The sequence below is a fragment of the Salvelinus alpinus genome, chromosome 1 (genome assembly GCF_045679555.1).
Source record: "Salvelinus alpinus chromosome 1, SLU_Salpinus.1, whole genome shotgun sequence".
Classification (NCBI taxonomy): Eukaryota; Metazoa; Chordata; class Actinopteri; order Salmoniformes; family Salmonidae; genus Salvelinus; species Salvelinus alpinus.
Window position 1 is genome coordinate 74,849,737 of NC_092086.1, and position 27,610 is coordinate 74,877,346.

General features: G+C 42.7%; 2 protein-coding genes across 6 annotated transcripts in view; both read left to right on the plus strand.

The window, feature by feature from the left end:
• Window positions 1-9,131, plus strand: part of LOC139548922 (calpain-5-like) — a 59,667-nt gene extending 50,536 nt beyond the window's left edge. The window contains exons 6-13 of the mRNA XM_071358922.1: window positions 328-521; window positions 1,848-1,925; window positions 3,756-3,951; window positions 4,141-4,263; window positions 4,670-4,866; window positions 5,353-5,474; window positions 6,549-6,685; window positions 6,875-9,131. Of these exons, the coding sequence (XP_071215023.1) occupies window positions 328-521; window positions 1,848-1,925; window positions 3,756-3,951; window positions 4,141-4,263; window positions 4,670-4,866; window positions 5,353-5,474; window positions 6,549-6,685; window positions 6,875-7,057 (1,230 nt within the window). The 3' untranslated portion in view covers window positions 7,058-9,131. The remainder of the gene's footprint in view (window positions 1-327; window positions 522-1,847; window positions 1,926-3,755; window positions 3,952-4,140; window positions 4,264-4,669; window positions 4,867-5,352; window positions 5,475-6,548; window positions 6,686-6,874) is intronic.
• A 12,229-nt stretch (window positions 9,132-21,360) lies between these two features.
• The window catches only part of LOC139548374 (unconventional myosin-VIIa-like), an 80,003-nt gene continuing 73,753 nt past the window's right edge, over window positions 21,361-27,610 (plus strand). For 2 of the 5 annotated variants that reach the window (XR_011669710.1, XR_011669712.1), the window contains exon 1: window positions 21,361-21,698. The gene's annotated coding sequence lies outside the window, so the exon portion shown is untranslated. The remainder of the gene's footprint in view (window positions 21,699-27,610) is intronic. The other 3 variants (XR_011669709.1, XM_071358142.1, XM_071358060.1) reach the window with 3 other exon arrangements.

A 27,610-nucleotide genomic window follows, 5' to 3' on the forward strand; every position in this document is an offset into this window, starting at 1 on the left:
ACTTTGTTTGTGAAACGGGCTCATTACATCTGGGCCTTGTGCTCAATGATACTTTGATGATCAAGTAGCAAGGGACAGCACCAGCCGTCTAGGCTGCAAGCTCAATTCAAACAAACCAATTCTCAGTTCAACTTGACTGGGCCTTGTTCAATAGGCATCAAACAAAAAAAATTCTGAATGCATATTTTCATTTTGTCGCATGCCGCACGCCCTAATGAACACAACCCTTGTCACAACTCAAGCACTTTGAGCTACATTCTGTGTATGACATGTGCTGCACAAATAAATATTTCTAAATGAATTAATTGATTATTAATTGTCTCATAGGCGACCACAGTGGAGGACATGGAGGCACGGCTAGACTGTGGCCTGGTCAAGGGCCACGCATACGCAGTGACGGACGTGAAGAAGGTGCGTCTGGGCCAGGGCCTGCTGGCATTCTTCAAATCAGAGAAACTCAATATGATCCGCATGAGGAACCCCTGGGGAGAGAAGGAGTGGAGCGGGCCCTGGAGCGACAGGTAAATACACAACACTGCCTCCTCAGGCCTGGAAGTGGTACTACACAACCATAGTATTAGAATTAGAATTCTTATTCTAATTCGATGTACACAACACTGCATAATGAAAGCTTCTCCTATTCAGAGTGCCTTTACTGCCTCGAAACAACTAGACCGTGTAGGAGTAATGAGGTGGAGAGAGAGGTGTTCTCTATCTTCTGAAATGGGGAAGTGTGTGTGTGTGTGTGTGGGGGGGGGGGGTGATAAATGCCATAAATTAACTGTTGAACATATATACGTGTGAATGTGTGTTTCTGTTTTATTTATTTATTTTAAGAAAAACAACAATATGGAGGGAAAAATAAGGGTAGGCTCTACATTTTTTTTTACATTTCAGTAATAATGCAGAAGAAGGAGACACAAAAAGTAAAGCCATTACAATGTCATTCCGAGATCTGCAGGGGTGCTGTTAGTACAGTGACTATAATATTGTGGAGTGAATTCCATTAACGCAACTGTTTGGAACTGAGTTATTCAGACGTGTACGAGCCGTATTGTTATACATAAACTTGGTTGAATGGTAAAAAATGTCAAGAATAATAATACAGTTATTATTTTTGAAGGCACACGTGCACATGTTCACACGTTTAAGTCACCTTAAAGTAAAAAAATATATAGAATCCCAAAATATCTAACATAATAAATAAAATAAAATCACGTTCAACAGATAATTTATGGCATTTATCATGTAATAGGATGGGGAGAAGACTAAGAGCTTCTTCCTTCTGTTGTGTCCTATTGTTTATCGCTAGGTTGTGTGACATAGCAGAGATTGTAGGGCTCGCTCATGAAGACAGCTGAATTATTGAGTAGGTAAAGGAGAGAGATGTTAGTTCTTAAAGGGGAAGTGACTGAGTGGTGTAATTAAAGGAGTCGTCTCCTTTCATTCATATAGTCATAAGAATGCATGTATAATGTATCTGGGGTTTGATCACAATTGGAATTGGAGACATTTAATTGTATTGTTTAATGTGGAAGTTTGTCACAGTCACACAGAAGTTGTGGAACTGGCAGGAATTTCATAGAAACAGAAGAGAGGTTTATTTTCATATGCACGTAGGCACACACACAATTACTATGTATTGCCGATACCTACAATTCCTACTTCCTGGGGTAAGTCTTCATGTTTTAATCTATGACTGCTCCTGAGAAAATTGCTGTCCATTGTCATGTGGTGCTGAACTTCGGAATCTCCAATCCAAAGGGTTTTTCAGTGGTGTGTTTGCTCTGTAATTTCCTTTGTTTCATACTGTCGAACATGAGGTAATTTCATGTCTGTGCCCCCAGCTCAGAGGAGTGGAAGAAGGTGAGCAAGAGTGAGAGAGAGAAGCTGGGCGTCACCGTGCAGGATGACGGAGAATTCTGGTGAGAGGGACCACCATGCGCACACACACACACACACACACACACACACACACACACACACACACACACACACACACACACACACCATTAACACATTAGGGGTCATTTACCCACACACAGATTAAGCCTAGGCCTGGACTAAAAAGCATGCTCCGTACTATGCTTAACCTCTCTGGTACCTCGACAACAGCCAGTGAAATTGCAGGGCGCCAAATTCAAAACAACAGAAATCCCATAATTAAAATTCCTCAAACATACAAGTATTATACACCATTTTAAAGATAAACTTCTTGTAAATCCAACCACAGTGTCCGATTTCAAAAAGGCTTTACTGCGAAAGCACACCATGTGACTATGTTAGGTCAGCGCCTAGTCACAGAAAACCATACGGCCATTTTCCAGCCAAGGAGAGGGCTCACAAAAGTCAGAAATAGTGATTAAATTAATCACTAACCTTTGATGATCTTCATCAGATGGCACTCATAGGACTTCATGTTACACAATACATGTGAAATGAGAAATGGGAAATCTGAGGTTTGTAGGTTTTCAACTCATCGCCTATCGAATACACAGTGGGATATGGGTCATTTTGCACTTCCTATGGCTTCCACTAGATGTCAACAGTCTTTAGAACCTTGTCTGATGCTTCTACTGTGAAGTGGGGCCGAAGGAGAGGGGATTGAGTAAGGTCTATCATGAGCTGAACATGCGCTGACCATGCGTGTTCATGTGAGAGCGAGCTCTGTTCTATCGCATTTCTGAAGACAAAGGAATTCTCCGGTTGGAACATTATTGAAGATTTATGTTAAAAACATCCTAAAGATTGATTCAATACATCGTTTGACATGTTTCTACTGACTGTTACGGAACTTTTTGACATTTCGTCTGCTTTTAGTGAACACGCTTCGTGACTTTGGATTTGTTTACCAAACGCGCTAACAAAAGTAGCTATTTGGACATAAATGATGGACATTACCGAACAAATCAAACATTTATTGTGGAACTGGGATTCCTGGGAGTGCATTCTGATGAAGATCATCCAAGGTAAGTGCATATTTATAATGTTATTTCTGACTTCTGTTGACTGCACGATATGGAGGGTACCTGTATGGCTTGATTGGGCTCTGAGCGCCGACCTCAGATTATTGCATGGTTTTTGCTTTTTCCGTAAAGCTTTTTTGAAATCTGACACAGTGGTTGCATTAAGAACAAGTTTATCTTTAATTCTATGTAAAACATCTATCTTTCATCAAAGTTTATGATGAGTATTTCTGTTATTTGATGTGGCTCTCTGCAATTTCTCCGGATATTTTGGAGGCATTTCTGAACATGGCGCCAAATGTAAACTGAGGTTTTTGGATATAAATATGAACTTTATCGAACAAAACATATATGTATTGTGTAACATGAAGTCCTATGAGTGTCATCTGATGATCATCAAAGGTTAGTGATTAATTTTATCTCTATTCCTGCTTTTTGTGACTCCTGTCTTTGGCTGGGGAAATGTTTTTTGTGTTTTTCTGTGATTTGGTGGTGACCTAACATAATCGTTTGTGATGCTTTCGCTGTAAAGCCTTTTTGAAATCGGACACTGTGGGGGGATTAACAAGAAGTGTATCTTTAAAATGGTGTGAAATACTTGTATGCTTGAGGAATTTTAATTATGAGATTTCTGTTGTTTGAATTTGGCGCCCTGCACTTTCACTGGCTGTTGTCATATCGATCCCGTTAACAGGATTGCAGCCCTAAGAAGTTTTAACTGATTGAGTGGCACTTTCCTAAATATACCCTCCCTCCCTCTTGCCCTCCCTCCCTTCCTCTCCACCCTAGGATGACGTTTGATGACTTCTGCCAGTACTTCACGGACCTGATCCTGTGCCGCCTCATCAACACCTCTTATCTGAGCATCCACAAAACATGGGAGGAGGAAGTGATGAGGGGCTCCTGGGTCCCCCGCCAAGACCCTCTGAGGAACCGCTCTGGGGGATGCATCAACTACAAGGCCACCTTCCTCCAGAACCCACAGGTGTGGTGCATGAGGGTGGAGGATGTGTGGAAGTGGGGAGAGTGTGGGTGGATGGTGGGAGGCTGGGTAGGAGTGTGTTTGTACTGTGTAAGTTTGTATGTGTTTTTCTGTTGGTGTCTCTGCATGTACTGCATATTCTGTATTTGATTTGAGGAGATTGTTCTAATTAGTGTGTTTGTCTCTCTGCAGTATGTGTTTGATGTGAATAAGGTAGAGGATGAGGTGTTGATCGCCCTGCAGCAGAAGGAGAGGAGAGCCACCACCAAAGAGGGCAAAGGAGATAACCTGGCCATAGGCTTCGACATTCACCGGGTATGCACGCACACACACAGAGATGAAGACACACACACGAGAACACACTCACACAGATGAAGAGACAAATACGCAGATGTTAGCACACACACACACAAACACAGATGAACACACACAGATGGATACACAGGAAGATGAACACACTGTCGTTCCACATTAATTTTTCCTTTTGCCTCTTAACGCTTTACTTCATGGTATTGCCGTCTCTTTACTTCCTTGCTACTCATAACATAAAAGATAAGACATAAGGATCCTGTTTCAGTCCTCACATGTGCCATCTTTCCACCTCCTATATCTGTCTCCCTGCTTCTGCCTCTATCCTTGCTCTGCCTGATGATGCCATATCTACCTTGAAAGTCTCCCTTTAAAATGTGACCCTGATGTCATGTCCCCTCCCGTCCTCTAGGTGGAGCTGAACAGAAAATACCGCATGCACACGGCCCAGCAGAAGGTGGCGGGCTCCATCTACATCAACTCGCGCTGCGTCTTCCTCAGGAAGGAGCTCAAGGAGGGTCGCTACGTCATCATCCCCACGACTTTTGACCCCGGGCAGCAGGGCGACTTCCTGTTGCGGGTCTTCACCGACGTGCCTTCAGACTGCAAGTAAACCAGCCGGCCGACATGCAGACCCACCCCCACCCCCCTTCCGTTTAACCGCCTTACGTTTGCAAAGGGATAGTTCACTGGGATCATAGAATTGAATAGAACAGTATTGTTTTGTAGTTCTATGATAGGGATTGCCTAATTTGGATCAGTTAAAATTGATCAAATAACAAACCTCATTTTATAGAAACCCATCAAATTCAACTGGTGTGTATGTTAAAGGGATATTTCATTTTGGTATTTTACGACACTTGGGGTTAAAGTATTTTTTGCATTTTACTACTTACTTCAAAAAAGTGAACGATCCCTTTAACATGCACACCAGTTGAATTGTATGGGTTTCTATTAAAGGTTTGAGCTTTTTGATAAAGTTGAATTGATTCTCTAAGTGGACCCAGAACCTTTTTCACGTAATTTGTCATCCACTGCCATTACTCTCACCAAAATGAATAACACCCATATTCACTTTCTTTCCCTACCCAACAGAGAGTTGAACCTGGATGAGCCCCCACAGACGTGTTGGACGGGCATGTGTGGTTACCCCCAGCTGGTCACCCAGGTCCACGTTCTGAGTGCTGAGGGACTCCAGGGCCAGGACTCTAATGGAGGTAAGCTAGTAAGGCTGCAGTAGGAAATAGTAGGCCTACAGTAAAGTAAGCTACAGTACGCACCCATGTCGAAGGGAGGCTTTGGGAGCTGACTTGCATAGACCATTTTCACACGAGCTATACTAGGATGGCCCGGTTATATCTCCACCATTGTTACTGGACCATGCTGGAAAGGATGGGGGATAGTTGGAGGGGAAAGGTTCTGGTCGACACAATAAACTCTTCTGCCAATGGGTAACTTGAGTTTAAGTGTGTACTGTACATTTTGTGCGAGTGTGTATGTGTTTTTCCGTGCCCCAGCATGTGTTGCAAGGTGAACTCTTCTGGTCATACACAGAGCTGCGCTGTCTCATTCCCAACAAGAAGAGGCACCCGGCCAAAACACAAGGAGGTACATCAGCATCACCTAGTGGCTAGCGGCTTAGCTACAACTAGACATATTGCACAGTAATAGTCCAATAGGCTTTGGGTCAGCCCAGAAACAGCCCCTAGCCCCTAAACCCCTTCAAACTCAACTCTGGACCTCAAAGCCAGTTCCACTACATTTTTACATTGTTCCCCTCTAATCCGGGAATGATTTAGACCTGGGACACCAGGTGTGTTCAATTAATTATCAGGTAGAACAGAAAACAAGCAGGCTCTGGACTTCGTAGGGCAAGAGTTGAATATCCATGTCCTAACCCTTAACCCCTAGCTTCATGTAGATCGAAGAGGATTGGATAGATTTAAGCAAAATGGTAGTAGTTCCACAAAGGGCTAGGTCTAGGAATACTTTTTTCCATATGGCTGAAACCTATCCCCTCCCTTTCAGATTTATAGTCTTCTATAGTTCCTTCTCCCCATATCCTCGACCTACCTAGTAGCACAAGCAACTAAAGCCCTGCTCCACCTACCTGTCAGAGACCTGTCTGCTTGCTGGTTGGTCTGATGGCCAGATAAGGATTGGCTTCATTTAGACCTCGAGTTGGTTTTGGCCTGCATAGTTGAGTACACATGCACACACACGTTTACACTTCTCATGCCGATACAGAGATTGACAGCTGTCCCTCATCCTTCCTTCCCTCTCCCTCCCAGCCTCGGACCCGTACGTCATCATCACCTGTGAGGGAGAGAGGGTGTGCTCGCCGGTGCACAAGGACACGCGGAGCCCTAACTTCGATGTCAAAGGCCTGTTCTACCGCAAGAAGCCCAAGGAAGGCATCCACATTGAGGTAAGCACAGACGGAGAGGAGGAACTATTTTTTTGTATCTGTCTGTCTGTGTTCATACAGTATGTATCCCTCTATCTCTTGAATATGTTTTACTCTAACTTTTTGAAAATCACTTTTCCTATGCTTCCTCTCTCCCTCTTTTTCTCTTTCTTCTCTGCTCTCCTTGGACCTTGGGCCATACCATAATAGATCTACAATAAGAACGTAATTGTGGATACCTTCCTGGGTCAGGTGACCCTGTCCAGTGACCCAAACGACCGGCAGGAGCAGCACACGCTCCACCTGCGCGACAAGGGCAATCGCCAAGACAACGACCTCCCGGGCACGGTTACCGTGCGCCTCATCACCTGCATCACACTCATCAACATATGACGTCACAACCACCGCCGTCGCCGCTCTCGCCATGGAATGTCGAAGGAGCTTGACCTTTGTCATCTTGACGACCTTTCGCCACCCCTAAACCCAAGCATGTCAGTTTTAAGGTTAATCACCCCCCACCCCTGCTCCACCCAACCCAACACCCCCTTCAACATATACAGACACAGCTTTCTTTCTTTCTGACTCTTTCTCTCACTCTCACTGTTACACACACACAAACACACACACACACAAACACACAGGCCGTGTCTGAGTTCTAAATAGTAGGCTGATTGGGTATGCGAAAATATTACGTTTTATAGTATGTGAAATATTGAACATTTTGTTTTCTTTAAATGCCAGGACGTCATACTCATTTCATCTTTCCATCTAGTAGAATTCACTGCACACTATTGAGGAAGAGAAGTGTCTTTTCAGACCCACGTAGGTGTGACAACAGCCGATAAACCGCTGATAGTCAGCTACCAAAATGAATGAATGGTGGGAAACAAAGCAATTATGCGTTAGATGACACATTCTCAGTATGGGTGAGCCTGGTATGTTGATGTTTGAAGCTTACTGCATACATATACTAAACAGTACATTCTAAATAGTATGATGCATGATTAGTACACAGTATGTACAGTGGGGAGAACAAGTATTTGATACACTGCCGATTTTGAAGGTTTTCCTACTTACAAAGCATGTAGAGGTCTGTAATTTTTATCATAGGTACACTTCAACTGTGAGAGACGGAATCTAAAACAAAAATCCAGAAAATCACATTGTATGATTTTTAAGTAATTAATTTGCATTTTATTGCATGACATAAGTATTTGATACATCAGAAAAGCAGAACTTAATATTTGGTACAGAAACCTTTGTTTGCAATTACAAAGATCATACGTTTCCTGTAGTTATTGACCAGGTTTGCACACACTGCAGCAGGGATTTTGGCCCACTCCTCCATACATACCATCTCCAGATCCTTCAGGTTTCGGGGCTGTCGCTGGGCAATACGGACGTTCAGCTCCCTCCAAAGATTTTCTATTGGGTTCAGGTCTGGAGACTGGCTAGGCCACTCCAGGACCTTGAGATGCTTCTTACGGAGCCACTCCTTAGTTGCCCTGGCTGTGTGTTTCGGGTCGTTGTCATGCTGGAAGATCCAGCCACGACCCATCTTCAATGCTCTTACTGAGGGAAGGAGGTTTTTGGCCAAGATCTCGCGATACATGGCCCCATCCATCCTCCCCTCAATACGGTGCAGTCGTCCTGTCCCCTTTGCAGAAAAGCATCCCCAAAGAATGATGTTTCCACCTCCATGCTTCACGGTTGGGATGGTGTTCTTGGGGTTGTACTCAACCTTCTTCTTCCTCCAAACACGGCGAGTGGAGTTTAGACCAAAAAGCTCTATTTTTTTCTCATCAGACCACATGACCTTCTCCCATTCCTCCTCTGGATCATCCAGATGGTCATTGGCAAACTTCAGACGGGCCTGGACATGCACTGGCTTGAGCAGGGGGACCTTGCGTGCGCTGCAGGATTTCAATCCATGACAGCGTAGTGTGTTACTAATGGTTTTCTTTGAGACTGTGGTCCCAGCTCTCTTCAGGTCATTGACCAGGTCCTGCCGTGTAGTTCTGGGCTGATCCCTCACCTTCCTTATGATCATTGATGCCCCACGAGGTGAGATCTTGCATGGAGCCCCAGACCGAGGGTGATTGACCGTCATCTTGAACTTCTTCCATTTTCTAATAATTGCGCCAACAGTTGTTGCCTTCTCACCAAGCTGCTTGCCTATTGTCCTGTAGCCCATCCCAGCCTTGTGCAGGTCTACAATTTTATCCCCGATGTCCTTACACAGCTCTCTGGTCTTGGCCATTGTGGAGAGATTGGAGTCTGTTTGATTGAGTGTGTGTACAGGTGTCTTTTATACAGGTAACAAGTTCAAACAGGTGCAGTTAATACAGGTAATGAGTGGAGAACAGGAGGGCTTCTAAAAGAAAAACTAACAGGTCTGTGAGAGCCGGAATTCTTACTGGTTGGTAGGTCATCAAATACTTATGTCACGCAATAAAATGCAAATTAATTACTTAAAAATCATACAATGTGATTTTCTGGATTTTTGTTTTAGATTCCGTCTCTCACAGTTGAAGTGTACCTATGATAAAAATTACAGACCTCTACATGCTTTGTAAGTAGGAAAACCTTCAAAATCGGCAGTGTATCAAATACTTGTTCTCCCCACTGTATATCGTTTTAGTAAGTAGTATGCAAGACTACTCTCTCTACATGCCTTCAACTCTCACACACACATGCACACGCACACACACACACACACACACACACACTTTTAACATGCTCCTGCATCCCTCATGCATCTGCCAGCGTCTCTAAGGGCTATACATCGCCTTAAGGCTGAGTGGGTCTCTTTAGGAGCCTGTGACCAGCCATATGTCGGGTGGGAGGGGGGTCATTGTATTGGGTGGTATACTGGGTGTAGCCTTGCCTCCTCCCCCCTCCATCACATCTATCCCCTCTTCCTCTTCCTCTTCCCACTCCCATCCCCTCGGACTACGCTACCCTTCGCTTCTACAGGTTGCCATGGACAAAATCGAGTTTAGCACGGCACAAAAATGATCTGCCTGCATTGCACATGCCCCATTCCCCCTTTACACACAAATGTTTTATTTAATTTTTATTTAACCTTTATTTAACTAGGCATCACACTCTTAGCTTAGCAACCGGCGCTTTTGATATGCCCCAGTGGAGTGACTGTGGAGCTCCGCCTGCCATATTCAAGTGCTTTACGGGACCAAAGACGGACCAGGCCCTCCCTCCCTCTCTCTTTTGCCGGCGGCAGTTGCCACTGTGCCACGTCAGTCGGTCATCTCTACGGCAACGCCACTGCCTGACGCTTCCTAAGTCACGGGACTCCTGTCAATTGACCTGAATCGCGTGAATCATGTGACCCGAGAGACAGCAGCTGTTGTCCCTCTCTCTCTGTGTGTGTGTGTGCGTGCGTGCGTGCGTGCGTGCGTGCGTGCGTGCGTGTTATGCCTGCGCCTTTGAACATCATGCACCTCGCCTGGCTCTGACAGGCCCACGGACATGGCTGGATGGAGGGATGAGCGGAAGAAGAGATAGTGGACGGAGAGAAGAAGCAGGAAATCCGTCAGTCGACTCCTGCCAAAAACAACGTGCCATAGCCTTCTTCCTGGCTCTGACTCTGTTGTGACTCGCTACCACTATTCCCGACCGGAACACAGTTTGAATTAGCATAATTTTTTATTATTTGAAATGGTAGTGTGAAAAGAGTGGGTTTTTGTCTGGCCAAGACAGAGACTATGACATCATTCAGAACCATCACTGGTACAGTCCCCAAAACCGTTAGCATCTCTTCTCATGTAGATCATGTCGCTCTTTTTCTTTTGGCCTGCTTTCCACAGGCTATTTATCTCAATCTCTGACAGTGGCAAGCGGCGGAGAAAGAAGATATACAAGGAGGAACAAGCCCCAAACGCCATGTTGTCATGTCGAGTATCTTTTCAAAAGTGCAATATTATTGCAGAGACTTTTCTAGAACAGGATTTGACGTGGGATCCCACGTACGTTAAGAATCATTCCAGAGACATTTTATTTTTTGAATGTAATGCGGAGAGCTTCGACCGACCGATCTCTCACTCTCTCTTTATCAAACCATCAATCCCTTTTACTTGTTTATGTGCTTGTTTCAACGCCTTTTCTTTTTTGCATTACTCGAACAACAATGGCATTTATTGCATTATCACATTTGTTTGTATATTTATTAATGCATTTAATTAATTAATGTGTCTTGGATAGATCATTTTTAATGGTATGTACATGGCCTTGTATTGTTATTCTATTGTTACTATTTTATATTTCTTTATTCTTTCCATCTTCAGTGTGGGAAACAAATGGTAGTGTTTAAGAATCAGCATGTTTACACTATTGCACATCATATCAATGTCATATCAAGATGTTTAAAAGGGTCACTTTAAAGGTACTGATCAGTGACATCCACCATTCATAACAATATGTTTTTACTATTGACTGTCATTCGTTGCTTCAAATGACGAAAATGCCATTCAAGTGCTGTGTGACATATGTATTTCTTCTATGTTGTTCAGTTGCAGACTAAGACAGAGAGACTAAACTGGTTGCTACAAAAAACTCTGAAAGGGATAGTTCATGCAAAATCAATTTTTGTGTCGAATTACTCTTACCTCGAGTTGTGTCTGAAGGCCCATAGCGACAGAATCATCCAGTAGTTAGCATAATTAGAAACGTCCAGATTCATTATTGTAAACAGCGGTGCCGATATTGGCAGAGCTGCTTTGCAATCTGAAACTTCAAACTGTCTTGTTATAAGGCAATATGTTATACAAGTAACATATAGTAACAAAAACAAAAATTGGACAAACAATTTAGTTAACTGAAATAAAATAATTCAGAAAAACATTTTAAAAACTACACTACATGACCAAAAGTATGTGGATACCTGCTCGTTGAACCTCTCATTCCAAATCATGGACATTAATATGGAGTTGGTGCCTCTTTGCTGCTATAACAGCCTCCACTCTTCTGGGACGACTTTCCACTAGATGTTGGAACTTTGCTGGGGGGACTTTCTTCCATTCAGCCACAAGAGCATTAGTGAGGTCGGGCACTAATGTTGGGCGATTAGGCCAGGCTCGCAGTCAGCGTTCCAATTCAATGTGGTTGAGGTCAGGGCTCTGTGCAGGCCAGTCAAGTTTTTCCACACCGATCTCGACAAATCCTTTCTGTATGGACCTCGCTTTGTGCACGTGGGCATTGTCATACTGAAACAGAAAAGGGGCTTCCCCAAACTGTTGCCACAAAGTTGTAAGCGCAGAATCGTCTAGAATGTCATTGTATGCTGTAGAGTTAAGATTTCACTGGAACTAAGGGGCCTAGCCAGACCATTATTCCTCCTCCACCAAAGTTTACAGTTGGCACTATGCATTCGGGCAGGTAGCGTTCTACTGGCATCCGTCAAACCTGTAGCTAACAGGGAAGAAATCCGAGCGCGAATGTGAACCATAGGCGTAAACAAGGGCGGCATCCGTTGTTTTGAGTACATTGCTAGAAAGGATAAAAGGAAATGTAGTGTCAGAAGATGGCAGCATGTGTGGGACAGAGATTAAAGAGAACACCCAAAGAACCTCAAAGTTCATCTGATCTGCGCCCACAAAGAATCATACAATTTTAGCCACCAGCTATTGGTAGCTGCTCATCAACGGCAACCAACTTTAGCAGTTATCATGAAAAGAATAGAAACATCAGAACCTAATTCAAGTTTAAAAAAGAGAAGAAGCGCTTGTTCATTTATTCATCCAGTCTGGCAAGTCCACGAGCCTTCAGATAATTCAACCAAACACCTGATCCAAAATGTAAAACCTGGCGCTGCTAGAGTAAACAGGTTGATTGCTTTGGAAATGGATACCAGAAAGTTAAGGAGATTCTGAAAGCATGAAGGCATGAAAAATAACCGTGTAAACGGATGAAGCAAGAAAGGAATGACTACTTCATTTATGGGTATATCAGCCTGCTTCTATCACCCCTCCTCCAACAAGGCACAGCATGCGTTGCTCAACCTCCATCAGATTTAGCATCCATACACCGGAAAGGTAATTGACCGCAAGTGACATACCAGAGGAGAAGATCCTACTTGTCATAACTGACAACAGGGTGAACATAGTCAAGGCTATCGAGCTATTACAGAACTGGCAAGAGAATGATCAACAATAACCAGAGCTGGCCATAGCTTTGAACGGTGCGGTAGAAATGTCTGAATCTGAGTTAGACGCAGACGATTCTCCTTTTAAATCCAAGTCACATTAAGATTGATTTATAATTTTAACCTAAACAAACCTATGACCTGACCCATCACCTTATGTATTATTGTCCCCCAGTGACAAGAAGTGACATCCCCCCCCCAAGAATACAAACTATAGGCCTGCCACGCATGCATAATGCTACTTTCTGTCCCTAACACACACATTTAAACTGAAATGAAATAATATAAAATGAAATATAAATTATTTTATAAAACTCAAAGTAAATAAAAAATAGTACATTGTCTGAAGACTAGCTGAAACTAAACTGAATTTTAAATAAAAATCTAAAAACAAAAACAAAATCACAACTATAATAACCTAGATGTTTTGTCTCTATGAAGGAAATGTTCAAGTTACTCATAATGGCTGTAATTTAGTCAGGATCATTTTGAGATGATAATCAAGTGATAATGCCTGAGAAGCCGGTGTTTGGGGGATATATTGGCACGGGTGTTGTTAGGCTCGAGACGAAGTCGAGCATCAAGATCACCCCCGGAAGCTAACGTTCTGTTTATCCTCTAAGTAAAGTGTTACAGAGAATAGAACGCTATGGAGAGAAGGGTCATGGTTAAGTTAAAGGCAATAGAGTGCCATAGAGCGCATGCAGGTGTCACAGGGTTAAAATATGACATACCAAGCAGATGAATCTTTCTTGCCAGGGGAAGAAGAGGTCCTCCTGTCAATAAGGGGATTGGTTGGTTTTCTGTTGCCAGGATGTAGCAATGTGTGTCCATTCAGCCAGTCTGGTGCTCGGCTCTACTCTGACCAGGGACACCCGTGGTGGGCAGGCTGGCAGGTTAGCAGCAGCAGCCATTTTAGTTATTTATACGACTCAGTTTCACAATCTTGCTGTGACCCCCACAGACAAACAATGTCTTCAGTTAGGTAGTTTGCCCAAGTCCTTATCGTTAGCTATTGCTAGTGGTATAGTAGCTGTTGGCCGTATTGCAGCTTCTGTTCTGACCATATCTGAACCAATAATAGTCACCAGGACCAAGGGGTTGTATCACATGTGGTAGACCATCGCTCGTCTTTTTTAACTCAAGAAAAATATGTGCCACAACGGTGCCAAAATGGACGGGAGGAAAAGACCATTGTACTGCAGTGTACTGTTGGTTAAGGTTCTACAGTAAATTAGCTTTGTTTGCCACTCTTGTGGACATACAATAACTAGTTAAACATTGTGGGAATTGTCAAGCCTTTCTCGTTCCAATATGCTTTTTTTGTGTCTTTGTCAAAAATGCATGCTGGTTGAGATCTCATTGCGTTAACATTGCACGTTCTTGTCATTTGCCAGAAGCATCACTTACTCAAGGTACGATTGGTTTTCCCTTGGTGAGCGGAGTGTCAATTCGGTGATCTGATTTTTCTGGCTCTGTATATATTTTCTGATGGTCCATGCCAAATGTTTTAAGGACACAAAACGCATAAGAATGTTCAGAACTTTGGCCAGTTTTATATCAAACCAATAACACCAATGCATGAAGCAAATTACTTCAAATCAGCTCGCACAGTTTGATTTTCAAAGATATATTTTTTATTCAAAATGTTGTAAACAGTGTTACTAAATTCATATATTGAAGGCTTATGTTCCATACTTGCATGTATTTTACAGATTCTGAACATTTGAATTAAGCATCCCGAACAGTATGTACTGTATATGAAAAGTGACAGCAACCAAAGTGTTTGTCCACCACTGCAGGACTCCTATTGTGACAAATGTAGATATAATGGTGACGAACAAGGAAGTAGCACAAGGTCCCTCGTGGGCCGCAAACCCCAGTCGCCTGATCTTAACACAAACACCCTATCCCCGATCCCAATAAGGATATCCCCACTGGAAGAGATTGTTAGGCACCTTTCAAGGATAGGATCATTACACTCTTACTTTCATCATTACCCCCTCCGTTTCAGAAAGCATGTCAAGTCCTGCGTCTTACAGGACATACTTTCGAAAGCCACGATCACTATCCCACTTCTGACGTCAGTGTGATAAATGTGGAAGTTGTGCTAAGTTTGTAGTGGGCTGTGAACACCAGTTGCCTAGCCTAAAGATTAACACCCTATCCACAATTACAATAGGGCTATCCCAGTTGGGAGGGATTGTACTGTGCTTATCAAGTCCAGGGTCATTACAATATATTCCTGATTTCAGACGCAAGAGCTTATAATAGTTGAGAGACATTTTAAAGCAAGAATACTTGTCAGATGGATACTTATCCAGTTAAATTTGAAAGCAAATTTTTTTTGTTAGAGATGGACAACATGAAAAATGTGAGGAATACCGAAAATAAGTGATTGCAGAGAGTCTTTGTATTGTGTTTACAATTTATTTGGAATATGTGTTTTTATTAAAGCCTGTGTAATGGCCAAACAGTACTTTCTATGTTTCAGTTGAACACAGCCATCAACATGGTGCAATGATTTATGTATGTTAGCTCGTTTAGACTCGGAGCTACCTTGAGTTTGTTAGCCTGCATACCGCTGCATGTGAACTTTAAAGGACATTGGTCATGAAACTTCATACATGTTTATGCTAGGTGTTACGTCATCTTTACGATAGCATTATGTAGATTCTATGACATTGCTCACTCAAATTTGCCAAGTCATGAGACACCTTCTGTGGTGGCCATGTTTCCAAAATGGAGTCTGATACGTTCGACGAATGAGCTTGTGATTCTCTTGTACTTTTCTGCAGATGTTTATTAACTCGAGACTGGAATATACTGCATGGTGACACTTATAGAAGATACTAAGGTCTTTATAACGAGTAGCCTATCAATCAATTTTATCAATATTTTATACTCTTGTTAATTTTATATATCCAATTAACCTTGTGTTCTCTACGCTTAACACTGATATGTTTACTGATAGCTAGATATCAGAAGGCTGTATCTTATGTACTGTATGCTTATCTGCGTGTTCTTACGTTGTCTTTTTTTGTTACCGTGCATGTTTGTTTGATTTGATTATCGGTTACACTGTGGTTATTTTATAGTTATGATCTGGAAATCATTTATTTTCATTTTGTATTTTATGTCAACTTGTGGCATGACTTTCAAATAAAACATTAAACCTGATTTATTTTCAACTTGATCTGTCAGAAATGGCTGCCAATGTGGTGTCAAGTCCAGGGTTGGTGTCAATTCCATTCAATTCAGGAAGTCAATTGAATCTAACCTTGGTGTAGTCACGTTTGTCTCGTCATACGGTTAGTAGTTGTCGTTTAAAAAAACAAGACCCTCAGTCTTCACATGGCATTATCAACTGGCACATACACATAGTCCCCAAACCCACCCTATTCATAAGCCAGGAATTACACAACTGTGTTAACCCTCCTTCTCCTCCTTTTACATAGTGGGGTCCAAAATTATTGACACCTTTGCACATTTTTATCAAGGGTGTCAATAATTTCAGACCCCACTAACTTGTCTTCAAAAAGTATTCATACCCCAATTAGTTTTTACAGCCTGAATTCAAAATTGATTAAATATATTTTTTTTCTAAGCCATCTTCACAAAATACTCCATAATGACAAAGTGATAAAAAAAAAAAAATGAAAATGAAGTAGAGAAGTATCTAATTTACGTAAGTATTCACACCCCTGGATCAATAATTTGTAGAAGCACCTTTGGCCGCGATTACAGCGTTGAGTGGTCTTGGGTATTACTGTATCATCTTTGCATATCTGGATTTGGGGATTTTCTCCCATTCTTCCTTTGCAGATTTTCTCAAACTCTGGTAAGTTAGATGAGGAGCAACAGTGAACAGCAATCTTCAGGTCTTTCCACAGATTTAAAATGGAATTCAAGTCTGGGCTTTGGCTGGGCCACTCAAGGACTTTCACATTCTTGTTCTGAAGGCATTCCAGCATTGCTTTTGCTGTATGCTTGGGGTCATTGTCCTGTTGGAATGTAAATCCCCCCCCCAGTCTAGGGTAATTTAAACTCTAAAGCAGGTTCTCATCAAGGATTTGCCTGTATTTGGCTCCATTCATTGCTCCTGCTAACCTTACCATTCCCCCAGTCTCTGTTGCTGAAAAGCATCCCCATAGCATGATGCTGCCACTACCATGCTTCACAATAAGGATGTTGTTAGACTGGTGATGAGCTGTGCCTGGTTTTCTCCTGACATTGCGCTTTGCATTTAGGCCAAAGAGTAAAATTTTGGTCTCATCAAACCATTGCCTTATGCTCAGTCTTTCATGTGCCTTTTTGCAAACTCCAGACGAGCTGTCATGTGCCTTTTTTCTCAGGAGTGGCTTTCATCTGGCCACTCTCCCACAAAGCCCAGAATGGTGATGTGCTGTAGAGACTGGTCCTTCTGGTAGGTTCTCCCATCTCAGCTAAGGCACTCAGTAGTTTTGTCAGATTGGTCATTTGGTTCTTGGTCACCTCCCTGACCAAGGTCCTTCTTGCCCAGTTGCTCAGTTTGGTTGGACGGTCAGCTCTAGGAAGAGTCTTTTTTGCTTGTCATATCCAATTACGATCTTGTCTCATCGCTGCAACTCCCCAACGAGCTCGGGAAAGGCGAAGGTCGAGTCATGCGTCCTTCGCCTTCCGAAACATGACCCGCCAAACCGCGCTCCTTAACACCCGCCCGCTTAACCCGGAAGCCAGCCGCACCAATGTGTCAGAGGAAACACCGTTCAACTGAAGACCGAGGTCAGCCTGCAGGTGCCCGGCCTGCCACAAGGAGTCTCTAGAGCGTGATGAGCCAAGTAAAGTCCCCCCGGCCTAACCCGGACGACGCTGGGCCAATTATGTGCCGCCCTATGGGACTCCCGGTCATGGACTCCCGGGTCAGCCTTATTCTGAAATTGATTACATTGTTTTTATTCTTCCAACATCAATCTACACACAAAACTCCATAATGATGAAGCAAAAACAGGTTGAAATATAACATTTACATAAGTATTCAGAGACATACAATAAGGCATAAAGTGATTGCAGGTCTTGATTGGGAGAGCTAGCTAAAACAACAGGTAAGATAACAGCAGCAATAACAGGGTGCTAGTCTAACACAGCAACAACAGGTAAAAATGGCGACGACTAGGCAGAGAGGGTCGGATTAACTACACACAGATCCTGAGTTAAAGCACAGAGCCGACAGATAAAACACAAATAAACAGAATGGAGTACCGTGAATTAATGGACAGTCAAGCATGCATCAGCTATGTAGCCAAGTGATCATAGTGTCCAGGGGGCAGCCGTAGATGGAGCAGGGAGGCCTCGCGGCGTTTAAAGTTAGTAGCCCGGGGGGTGGTCTGCTCAGACGGAGGGGGTCTGCTCAGACGTGGTCGTGTCGACAGAGAATCCAAGCCAGATGGCGATGGCGAAAGAGAGGTTGTGAATTGTAGAATTGTGTTTGCTAACTGGTGCTAGCTTCGTGGCAGTGGCGCTAGCTGCGCTAGCCGCAAGCTAGCTGTGAGGATCAGAAGCAGTGGCTCAGGGATTACGGCAGGAATCCGGCGTTGTTGTCGAGAGACAGTCCGATGCTGGTAAATTGGTGAGTAATATCCAGGCTAATAACAGGGCTGGTGTCTGTGCAGAAGGTAAAAGCTACTAGCAGCGGCAAAAAAAAAATGGCTAAATTAGCTTGTAGCTGGTATTGTAGCCCAAGAATTCGCTGGTAGACCTCTTCAGCTAGCCGGCAGATGGGCCTAGCTCGAGGCTAGCTCAAGGCTAACTGGTGCTTGCTTCGGGACAGAGGTGTTAGCCAGTAGTAGCCACTCGGTTGCAGCTAGCTAGCTGTGATGATACGGTGTAATTGTCCAGAGCTTGCGTCAGGAATCCGGTGATGTGGTAGAGAAAAAGCAGTCCTATATGCTCTGGGTTGATATCGCGCTTGCAGACTGGCAGGTATTGGCCCGGTATTGAAGCTGGCTGTGTCCGAGTTGAGGGTGAAGACCGCAGCAGTGGCTAACTGACTACTAGCTAGTAGCTAGTTATCTGGCTAGCTTCTGATTGGGGTTACGGTTCTAAAGTATAAAAAAAATAGCAGGTCCGTACCACATTGGGTGAGGCGGAATGTAGGAATGTATATTCAGTTCCTAGATGGAAAGTGAAATTAAAATATATACGAAATGTATACGAAAAATACGAAGACTATTTACTATTTACTATTTACACGCGACAGAACAATACAAACACACGTCCGACTGCTACGCCATCTTGGATTCCAGATTCAGACCCTTTAATCAGTACTTGGTTGATGCACCTTTGAAGGCGATTACAGCCTTGAGTACTCTTGGGTATGACGCTACATGCATGGCACACGTGTATTTTGGGAGTTTATCCCATTCCCCTCTGTAGATCCTCTCCAGCTCTGTTGGATGGGTTGGATGGGGAGCGTCGCTGTATAGATATTTTCAGGTCTCTCCAGAGATGTTCGATCGGGTTCAAGTCGGGGCTCTGGCAGGGTCACTCAAGGACATTCAGATACGTGTCCCGAAGCCACTCTTTTGTGCTTAGGGTTGTTGTCCTGTTGGAAGGTGAACCTTTGCCCCAGTCTCTGGTCCTGAGCTCTCTGGAGCAGGTTTTCATCAAGGATCTCTCTGTACTTTGCTCGTTCATATTTCCCTCAATCATGCCAGTCTCCCAGTCCCTGCACCTGAAAAACATCCCCACAGCATGATGTTGCCATGAATACTTTCTGAAGACACTGTACAGTGGGATCTGAAACTGGATGATGGACCATTCTTGACACACACGGTAAACTGTCAAGCGTGAAAAACCCAGTAGCGTTGCAGTTCTTCACACAGTCAAACCGGTGTGCCTGGCACCTACTACCATACCCCATTCAATGGCACTTAAATATTTTGTCTTGCCCATTCAACCTCTGAATAGTACACATACAAATTCCAATTGTCTCAAGGCTTAAGAATCCTTCTTTAAACACTATGGGATCGGTGTGTCCCCCGTGGGACGGTTGAGCTAATGTAGGCTAATGTCAAATTTAGAGTAGCTATTACAGTGAAAGAATTCCATGCTGTTGTTTGAGGAGAGTGCCCAATTAGGAACTTGAAAATGTATTAATAAACCAATTTACCATTTGAAGTAAACACTGAAGTTTGTGGAAATGTGAAATGAACGTAGAATAATATAACACATTAGATCTGGTAAAAGATATTACAAACAAAAAGTGGTTCAAACTGTAGAACCAAGTTCCTACATTTGAATATAAAAATGTATTTTATCAAACAAAACTATGCTACAATTTATCTCTGGGACCCTCAGGATGACAAATCAGAGCAAGATTACTGAATGTAAGTACATTATTGACATTCAGAGGTGAATGTATCAAATCAGTTTCTGTGATAAGTGTTTTGTTGTTGTGCACTCTCCTCAAACAATAGCATGGTATGTTTTCACTGTAATAGCTACTGTAAATTGGACACTGCAGTTAGACACATCTCAACATCAACTGTTCGGAGGAGACTGCGTGAATCAAGCCTTCATGGTCGAATTGCTGCTTAGAAACCACTACTAAAGGACACCAATACGAAGAAGAGACGTGCTTGGGCCAAGGAACACAAGCAATGGACATTGGACCGGTGGAAATCTGTCCTTTGGTCTGCTGAGTCCAAATTTGGGATTTTTGGTTCCAACTGCAGTGTCTTTGTGAGATGCAGAGTAGGTGAACAGATGATGTCCGCATGTGTGGTTCCCACCGTGAAGCATGGAGGAGGTGTTGTGATGTTGAGAGGGTTCTTTGCTGGTGGCACTGTGATTTATTTAGAATTCAAGGCACACTTAACCAGCATGGCTACCACAGCATAATGCAGCGATACACCATCCCATCTGGTTTGAGTTAAGTGGGACGATCGTTGCTTTTTCAACAGGACAATGACCCAAAAAAACACCTCCAGGCTGTGTACGGGCTATTTGACTAAGGAGAGTGATGGAGTGCTGCATCAGATGACCATGTAGAAAATAGTAAAAAATAGTAAAAAAGAAAGAATAAGTAGGTGTGTCCAAACTTTTGACTGGTACTGTTTGTAAATGAGATATTTCTGTATATCATTTACCAACAAAGAAAAATACTCTAAAAACATGTTTTGACTTGGTCATTATGGGGTATTGTGTGTAGATGGGTGAAAAATAACATCTATTTAAATTCATTTTGAATTCAGGCTGTAACACAACAAAATAAGTCAAACGGTATGAATACTTTCTGAAGGCACTATATATTACATTACAATGTGTTTTGTGGGACAATAGGTGCAGGATGGAGGAAGGGATTGGGCGGAGGAGAGCAGATATGTATCTTGCATCTAGCCCTGCGTCTAAGCAGCCAAGTGACCAGCCCTGTCTGTAGCAACCCTGACCAGTCTGGCACCATCTGCCACCCCATGACATCTGTCCCCAGCCTCTTCCTCTTCCCCCCTCCTTCCCCCTCCTCCCTTCCGACTGACTGGTCACTGTGCCTGTGTGGCGCACTAAGCCCGCCTCCCTGCTAATGGAGATCAGCGGTCTAACTGAATGAGCGAGAGAGGGGCTGTAGTCACTCTTCTACCAGACAGCAACAGGTACCTCAGAGAGAGAGAAGGAAAGGGGGAGAACATGTGACAGCGTGAGAGAGGACAAACAGAGACCGAGACTGCAGCAAGTGGAAAGATTTCAAGAGAGCTTTTCTTTTGGTCACCCTGCTTCTTCCCATTGATTCATCTGCTACCTGGCTGTAACCAGTTACCTGGACTTACCAGAGTGGAAGAGAGGAACAAGGAACGAGGGACGAAGCGAGGAGACAGAGAAACTGGAGTGTCTTGAGTGGTAAGTAAGAAAGTAAATGAGGGCTGAGCAGTCAGGGCTGAGGGCTTAGCTGTCCCAGGACACGGTGTTGGCGCCTTTCTTCAGGCATTAGTTACCCAAATCCTCTTACGGCTTGCTCGCCGCTCAGCCAGCTCAAGCCCATTGCATGCTCCCTCCGTACCAGGCCTCAAAGGGGACCATTTATACTCTGACTTAGAGAAACAGAACGTGACTCTTTCTGTGTGTGTGTGTGTGTGTGGTGGTTGGGAGTGTGTATGTTGCCAGAACGTGTGTTCAAGTGGATTTGTACTTTTTTTATTAAATCAAGTTGGTAAAATATGATTAAATGACCCTAGTAAAGAATAAACTGGTAGGATTGTGAGTGAGAATGAGAAAAGCCATTTGAAGTTGGCGCTTAAGGTATCTAAGTTCTAGATTTCCTTGTGCGTGTTGTTTTTTAACCTCTACGGATCCGTGTCCCTAAAACGGGACGGTTGTTGCTAATGTGCACTAATGTGACTAGAATAACATTGTAAACAACAGTCAACTTTCCGGGACATAGACATGTCTTATATGGGCAGAAAGCTTAAATAATTTTTTATCTAACTGCATGGTACAATTTACAGTAGCTATTACAGTGAAAACATACCATGCTATTGTTTGAGGAGAGTGCACAACAACAAAACACTTATCACAGAAACTGATTTGATACATTCACCTCTGAATGTCAATAATGTACTTACATTCAGTAATCTTGCTCTGATTTGTCATCCCGAGGGTCCCAGAGATACATTTTAGCATAGTTTTGTTTGATAAAATAATTGTATATATTCAAATGTAGGAACTTGGTTCTACAGTTTGAACCACTTTTTGTTTGTAATATCTTTTACCAGATCTAATGTGTTATATTATTCTACATTAATATCACATTTCCAGAAACTTCAGCGTTTCCTTTCAAATGTTATCAAGAATATGCATGTCCTTGCTTCAGGTCCTGAGCTTCAGGCAGTTAGATTTGGGTATGTCATTTTAGGCGAAAATTGAAAAATCCTTATTAAGGAGGACATCGGCCATTGATCAGAGAATCTTTTTTTGTAACATCTTTGAAATGCAAGAGAAAGGCCATAATGTATTATTCCAGCCCATGCGCAATTTAGATTTTGGCCACTAGATGGCAGCAGTGGGTGTGCAACATTTTAGACTGATCCAATGAACCATTGCATGCATGTTCAAAATGTTGTGTTAAGACTGCCGAAATGTGCCTAATTGGTTTATTAATACATTTTCAAGTTCCTAATTGGGCACTCTCCTCAAACAACAGCATGGTATTCTTTCACTGTAATAGCTACTCTAAATTGGACATTAGCCTACATTAGTTCAACCGTCCCACGGGGTGGGGGGGACACCAATCCCATATTGTTTAAAGAAGGATTCTTAAGCCTTGAGACAATAGGATTGTGTATGTGTACTATTCAGAGGTTGAATGGGCAAGACAAAATATTTAAGTGCCATTGAATGGGGTATGGTAGTAGGTGCCAGGCGCACCGGTTTGAGTGTGTGAAGAACTGCAACGCTACTGGGTTTTTCACGCTTGACAGTTTACCGTGTGTGTCAAGAATGGTCCACCATCCAGTTTCAGATCCCACTGTACAGTGTCTTCAGAAAGTATTCATACCACTTGAATTATTCCACATTTGGTTGTGTTACAACCTGAATTCAAAATGGATTAACTCGATTTTCTCTCTCACCCATCTTCACACAATACCCCACAATGACAAAGTGAAAACAAGTTTCTAGAAATGTTGGCAAATGTATTAGAAATGAAATATCTCATTTACACACCCCTGAGTCAATACGTGTTAGAATAACCTTTGGCAGAGATTACAGCTGTGCGTCTTTCTGGGTAAGTCTCTAAGAGCTTTGCACACCTGGATTGTACAATATTTGCACGTTATTTGTTACAAAAATTATTCAAGCGCTGTCATGTTGATTGTTGATCATTGCTATTTTCAAGTCTTTCCATATATTTTCAAGACGATTTAAGTAAAAACTGTAACTATGCCACTCAGGGACATACAATGTAATCTTGGTAAGCAACTCCAGTGTTCATGTCCTGCTGAAAGATTCATTTGTCTCCCAGTGTCTGGTGAAAAGCAGACTGAAGCAGGTTTTCCTTAAGGGTTTTGCCTGTGCTAAGCCTTATTTAATTTATTTTTATTAGACCCAGCGACGTTTCATCTTCAATGCCCTTGCTGATGGAAGGAGGTTTTCACTCAAAATCTCACGATACATGGCCCCATTCATTCTTTCCTTTACACGGATCAGTCGTCCTGGTCCCTTTGCAGAAAAACAGCCCCAAAGCATGATGTTTCCACCCCCATGCTTCACAGTAGGTATGGTGTTCTTTGGATGCAACTCAGCATTCTTTGTCCTCCAAACACGACGAGTTGAGTTTTTACCAAAAAGTTATATTTTGGCTTCATCTGACCATATGACATTCTCCCAATCTTCTTCTGGATCATCCAAATGCTCTCTAGCAAACTTCAGACGGGCCTGGACATGTACTGGCTTAAGCAGGGGGACACGTTTGGCACTGCAGGATTTGAGTCCCTGGCGGCGTAGTGTGTTACTGATGGTAGGCTTTGTTACTTTGGTCCCAGCTCTCTGCAGGTCATTCACTAGGTCCCCCCGTGTGGTTCTGGGATTTTTGCTCACCGTTCTTGTGATCATTTTGACCCCACGGGGTGAGATCTTGCGTGGAGCTCCAGATCGAGGGAGATTATCAGTGGTCTTGTATGTCTTCCATTTCCTAATAATTGCTCCCACAGTTGATTTCTTCAAACCAAGCTGCTTACCTATTGCAGATTCAGTCTTCCCAGCCTGGTGCAGGTCTACAATTTTGTTTCTGGTGTCCTTTGACAGCTCTTTGGTCTTGGCCATAGTGGGGTTTGGAGTGTGACTGTTTGAGGTTGTGGACAGGTGTCTTTTATACTGATAACAAGTTCAAACAGGTGCCATTAATACAGGTAACTAGTGGAGGACAGAGGAGCCTCTTAAAGAAGAAGTTACAGGTCTGTGAGAGACAAATCTTGCTTGTTTGTAGGTGACCAAATACTTATTTTCCACCATAATTTGCAAATAAATTCATTAAAAATCCTACAATGTGACTTTCTGGATTTTTTTCTCATTTTGTCTGTCATAGTTGAAGTGTACCTATGATGAAAATTACAGGCCTCTCTCATCTTTTTAAGTGGGAGAACTTGCACAATTGGTGGCTGACTAAATACTTTTTTGCCCCACTGTATCTCCCTCACTAGCTTTATGCACCAGCTGTCAGAGCAGCTCACAGATCACTGCACCTGTATATAGCCCATCTGTAAACAGCCCATCTATCTACCTCATCCCCATACTGTATTTATTCATTTTATCTTGCTCCTTTGCACCCCAGTATCTCTACTTTCACATTCATCTTCTGCACATCTACCATTCCAGTGTTTAATTGCTATATTGTAATTACTTCGCCACCATTACCTATTTATTGCCTTAACTCCCGTATCTTACCCCATTTGCACTCACTGTATATAAACCTTTTGTTTTCTTTTTCTACTGTATTATTGACTGTATGTTTTGTTTATTCCATGTGTAACTCTGTGTTGTTGTATGTGTCGAATTGCTATGCTTTATCTTGGCCAGGTCGCAGTTGCAAATGAGAACTTGTTCTCAACACCGAATCATTCAATGGTTTTTCTTAATTTTATTGTTTTCTACATTGTAGAATAATAGTGCAGACATCAAAACTATGAAATAACACATATGGAATAATGTAGTAATCAAAAAAGTGTTAAACAAATGAAAATATATTTTAGATTTTAGATTCTTCAAAGTAGTCACCCTTTGCCTTGTTCACAGCTTTGCACACTTTTGGCATTCTCAGAACCAGCTTCATGGGGAATGCTTTCTCAACAGTCTTGATGGAGTTCCCACATATGCTGAACACTTGTTGGCTGTTTTTCCTTCACTCTGCGGTCCAACTCATTCCAAACCTTCTCAATTGGGTTGAGGTTTGGGTGATTGTGGAGGCCAGGTCATCTGATGCAGCACTCCATCACTCTCCTTCTTGGTCAAATAACCCTTACACAGCCTGGAGGTGTGTTGGGTCATTGTTCTGTTGAAAAATAAATGATAGTCGCACTAAGTGCTAACCAGATGGGATGGCGTATCGCTGCAGAATGCTGTGGTAGCCATGCTGGTGCCTTGAATTCTAAATAAATCACTGACAGTGTCACCAGCAAAGCACCATCACACCACCTCCTCCATGCTTCACGTTGGGAACCACACATGCGGAGATCATCCATTCACCTACTCTGCGTCTCACAAAGACACTGCGGTTGGAACCAAAAATCTCAAATCTGGACTCATCAGACCAAAGGACTGATTTCCACTGGAAATCATGAGAGCCAGTTTCATCATAGCGCTGATGGTTTTTGCAACTGCACTTGAAGAAACGTTCAAAGTTCTTGAAATTTTCCGGATTTACTGACCTCTATGTCTTAAAGTAATGATGGACTGTCATTTCTCTTTGCTTATTTGAGCTGTTCTTGCCATAATATGGACTTGGACTTTTACCAAATAGGGCTATCTTCTGTATACCACCAGACCTTTTGACAACACAACTGATTGGCTCAGACACATTAAGAAGGAAATAAATTCCACAAATTAACTTTTAACAAGGCATACCTGTTAATTGAAATGCATTGCAGGTGACTACCTCATGAAGCTGGTTGATAGAATGTCAAGCGTGTGCAAAGCTGTCATCAAGGCAAAGGTTGGCTACTTTGAAGAATCTCAAATCTAAAATATATTTTGATTTGTTTAACACTTTTTTGGTTACTCCATGATTACATATGTGTTATTTCATAGTTTTGATGTCTTCACTATTATTCTACAATGGAGGAAAAAGTTAAAATAAAGAAAACCCCTTGAATGAGTAGATGTGTCCAAACTTTTGACTGGTAATGTAGAGTGGCTCCGTAAGAAGCATCTCAAGGTCCTGGAGTGGCCTAGCCAGTCTCCAGACCTGAACCCAATAGAAAATCTTTGGAGGGAGCCGAAAGTCCGTATTGCCCAGCGACAGCCCCGAAACCTGAAGGATCTGGAGAAGGTCTGTATGGAGGAGTGGGCCAAAATCCCTGCTGCAGTGTGTGCAAACCTGGTCAAGAACTACAGGAAACGTATGATCTCTGTAATTGCAAACTAAGGTTTCTGTACCAAATATTCAGTTCTGCTTTTCTGATGTATCAAATACTTATGTCATGCAATAAAATGCAAATTAATTACTTAAAAATCATACAATGTGATTTTCTGGATTTTTGTTTTAGATTCCTTCTCTCACAGTTGAAGTGTACCTATGATAAAAATTACAGACCTCTACATGCTTTGTAAGTAGGAAAACCTGCAAAATTGTCAGTGTATCAAATACTTGTTCTCCCCACTGTATATATTAGCCCATGGTGTATCACTAGCTTTATAGTACATCTGGATGGAAGTACTGCTCCTCACACCACACATGCCAAGACAGAGCCTCTTATCCAGCACCACAAGGGACCAATCTGGCAACCCATTCCAGCATGTGCCCAAATGTGAAGCTTTCACCCATCCCAACAACAGGGTCAGGCACAGACAGCTGCTGGGTGTCAAAAAGCACTTCCTCTCCTATTTGTAAAATAATATCTGGGCTCATATTCATTCAGATGATCTCTTTCACCTATCTCGTCCTTCACATTCCGTAGAAATTAAAAAGGGTAGAGCCTAAGGAAAGGAGCAAGGTGTGCCCACTGTAGGTGGCTATGGAGCCAAAATGGCTACCATAAATACAGACGTAAACAAAGGCTTTGATACCAAGGCAGCCCATGATTCAGCAGTCAATATTAAAT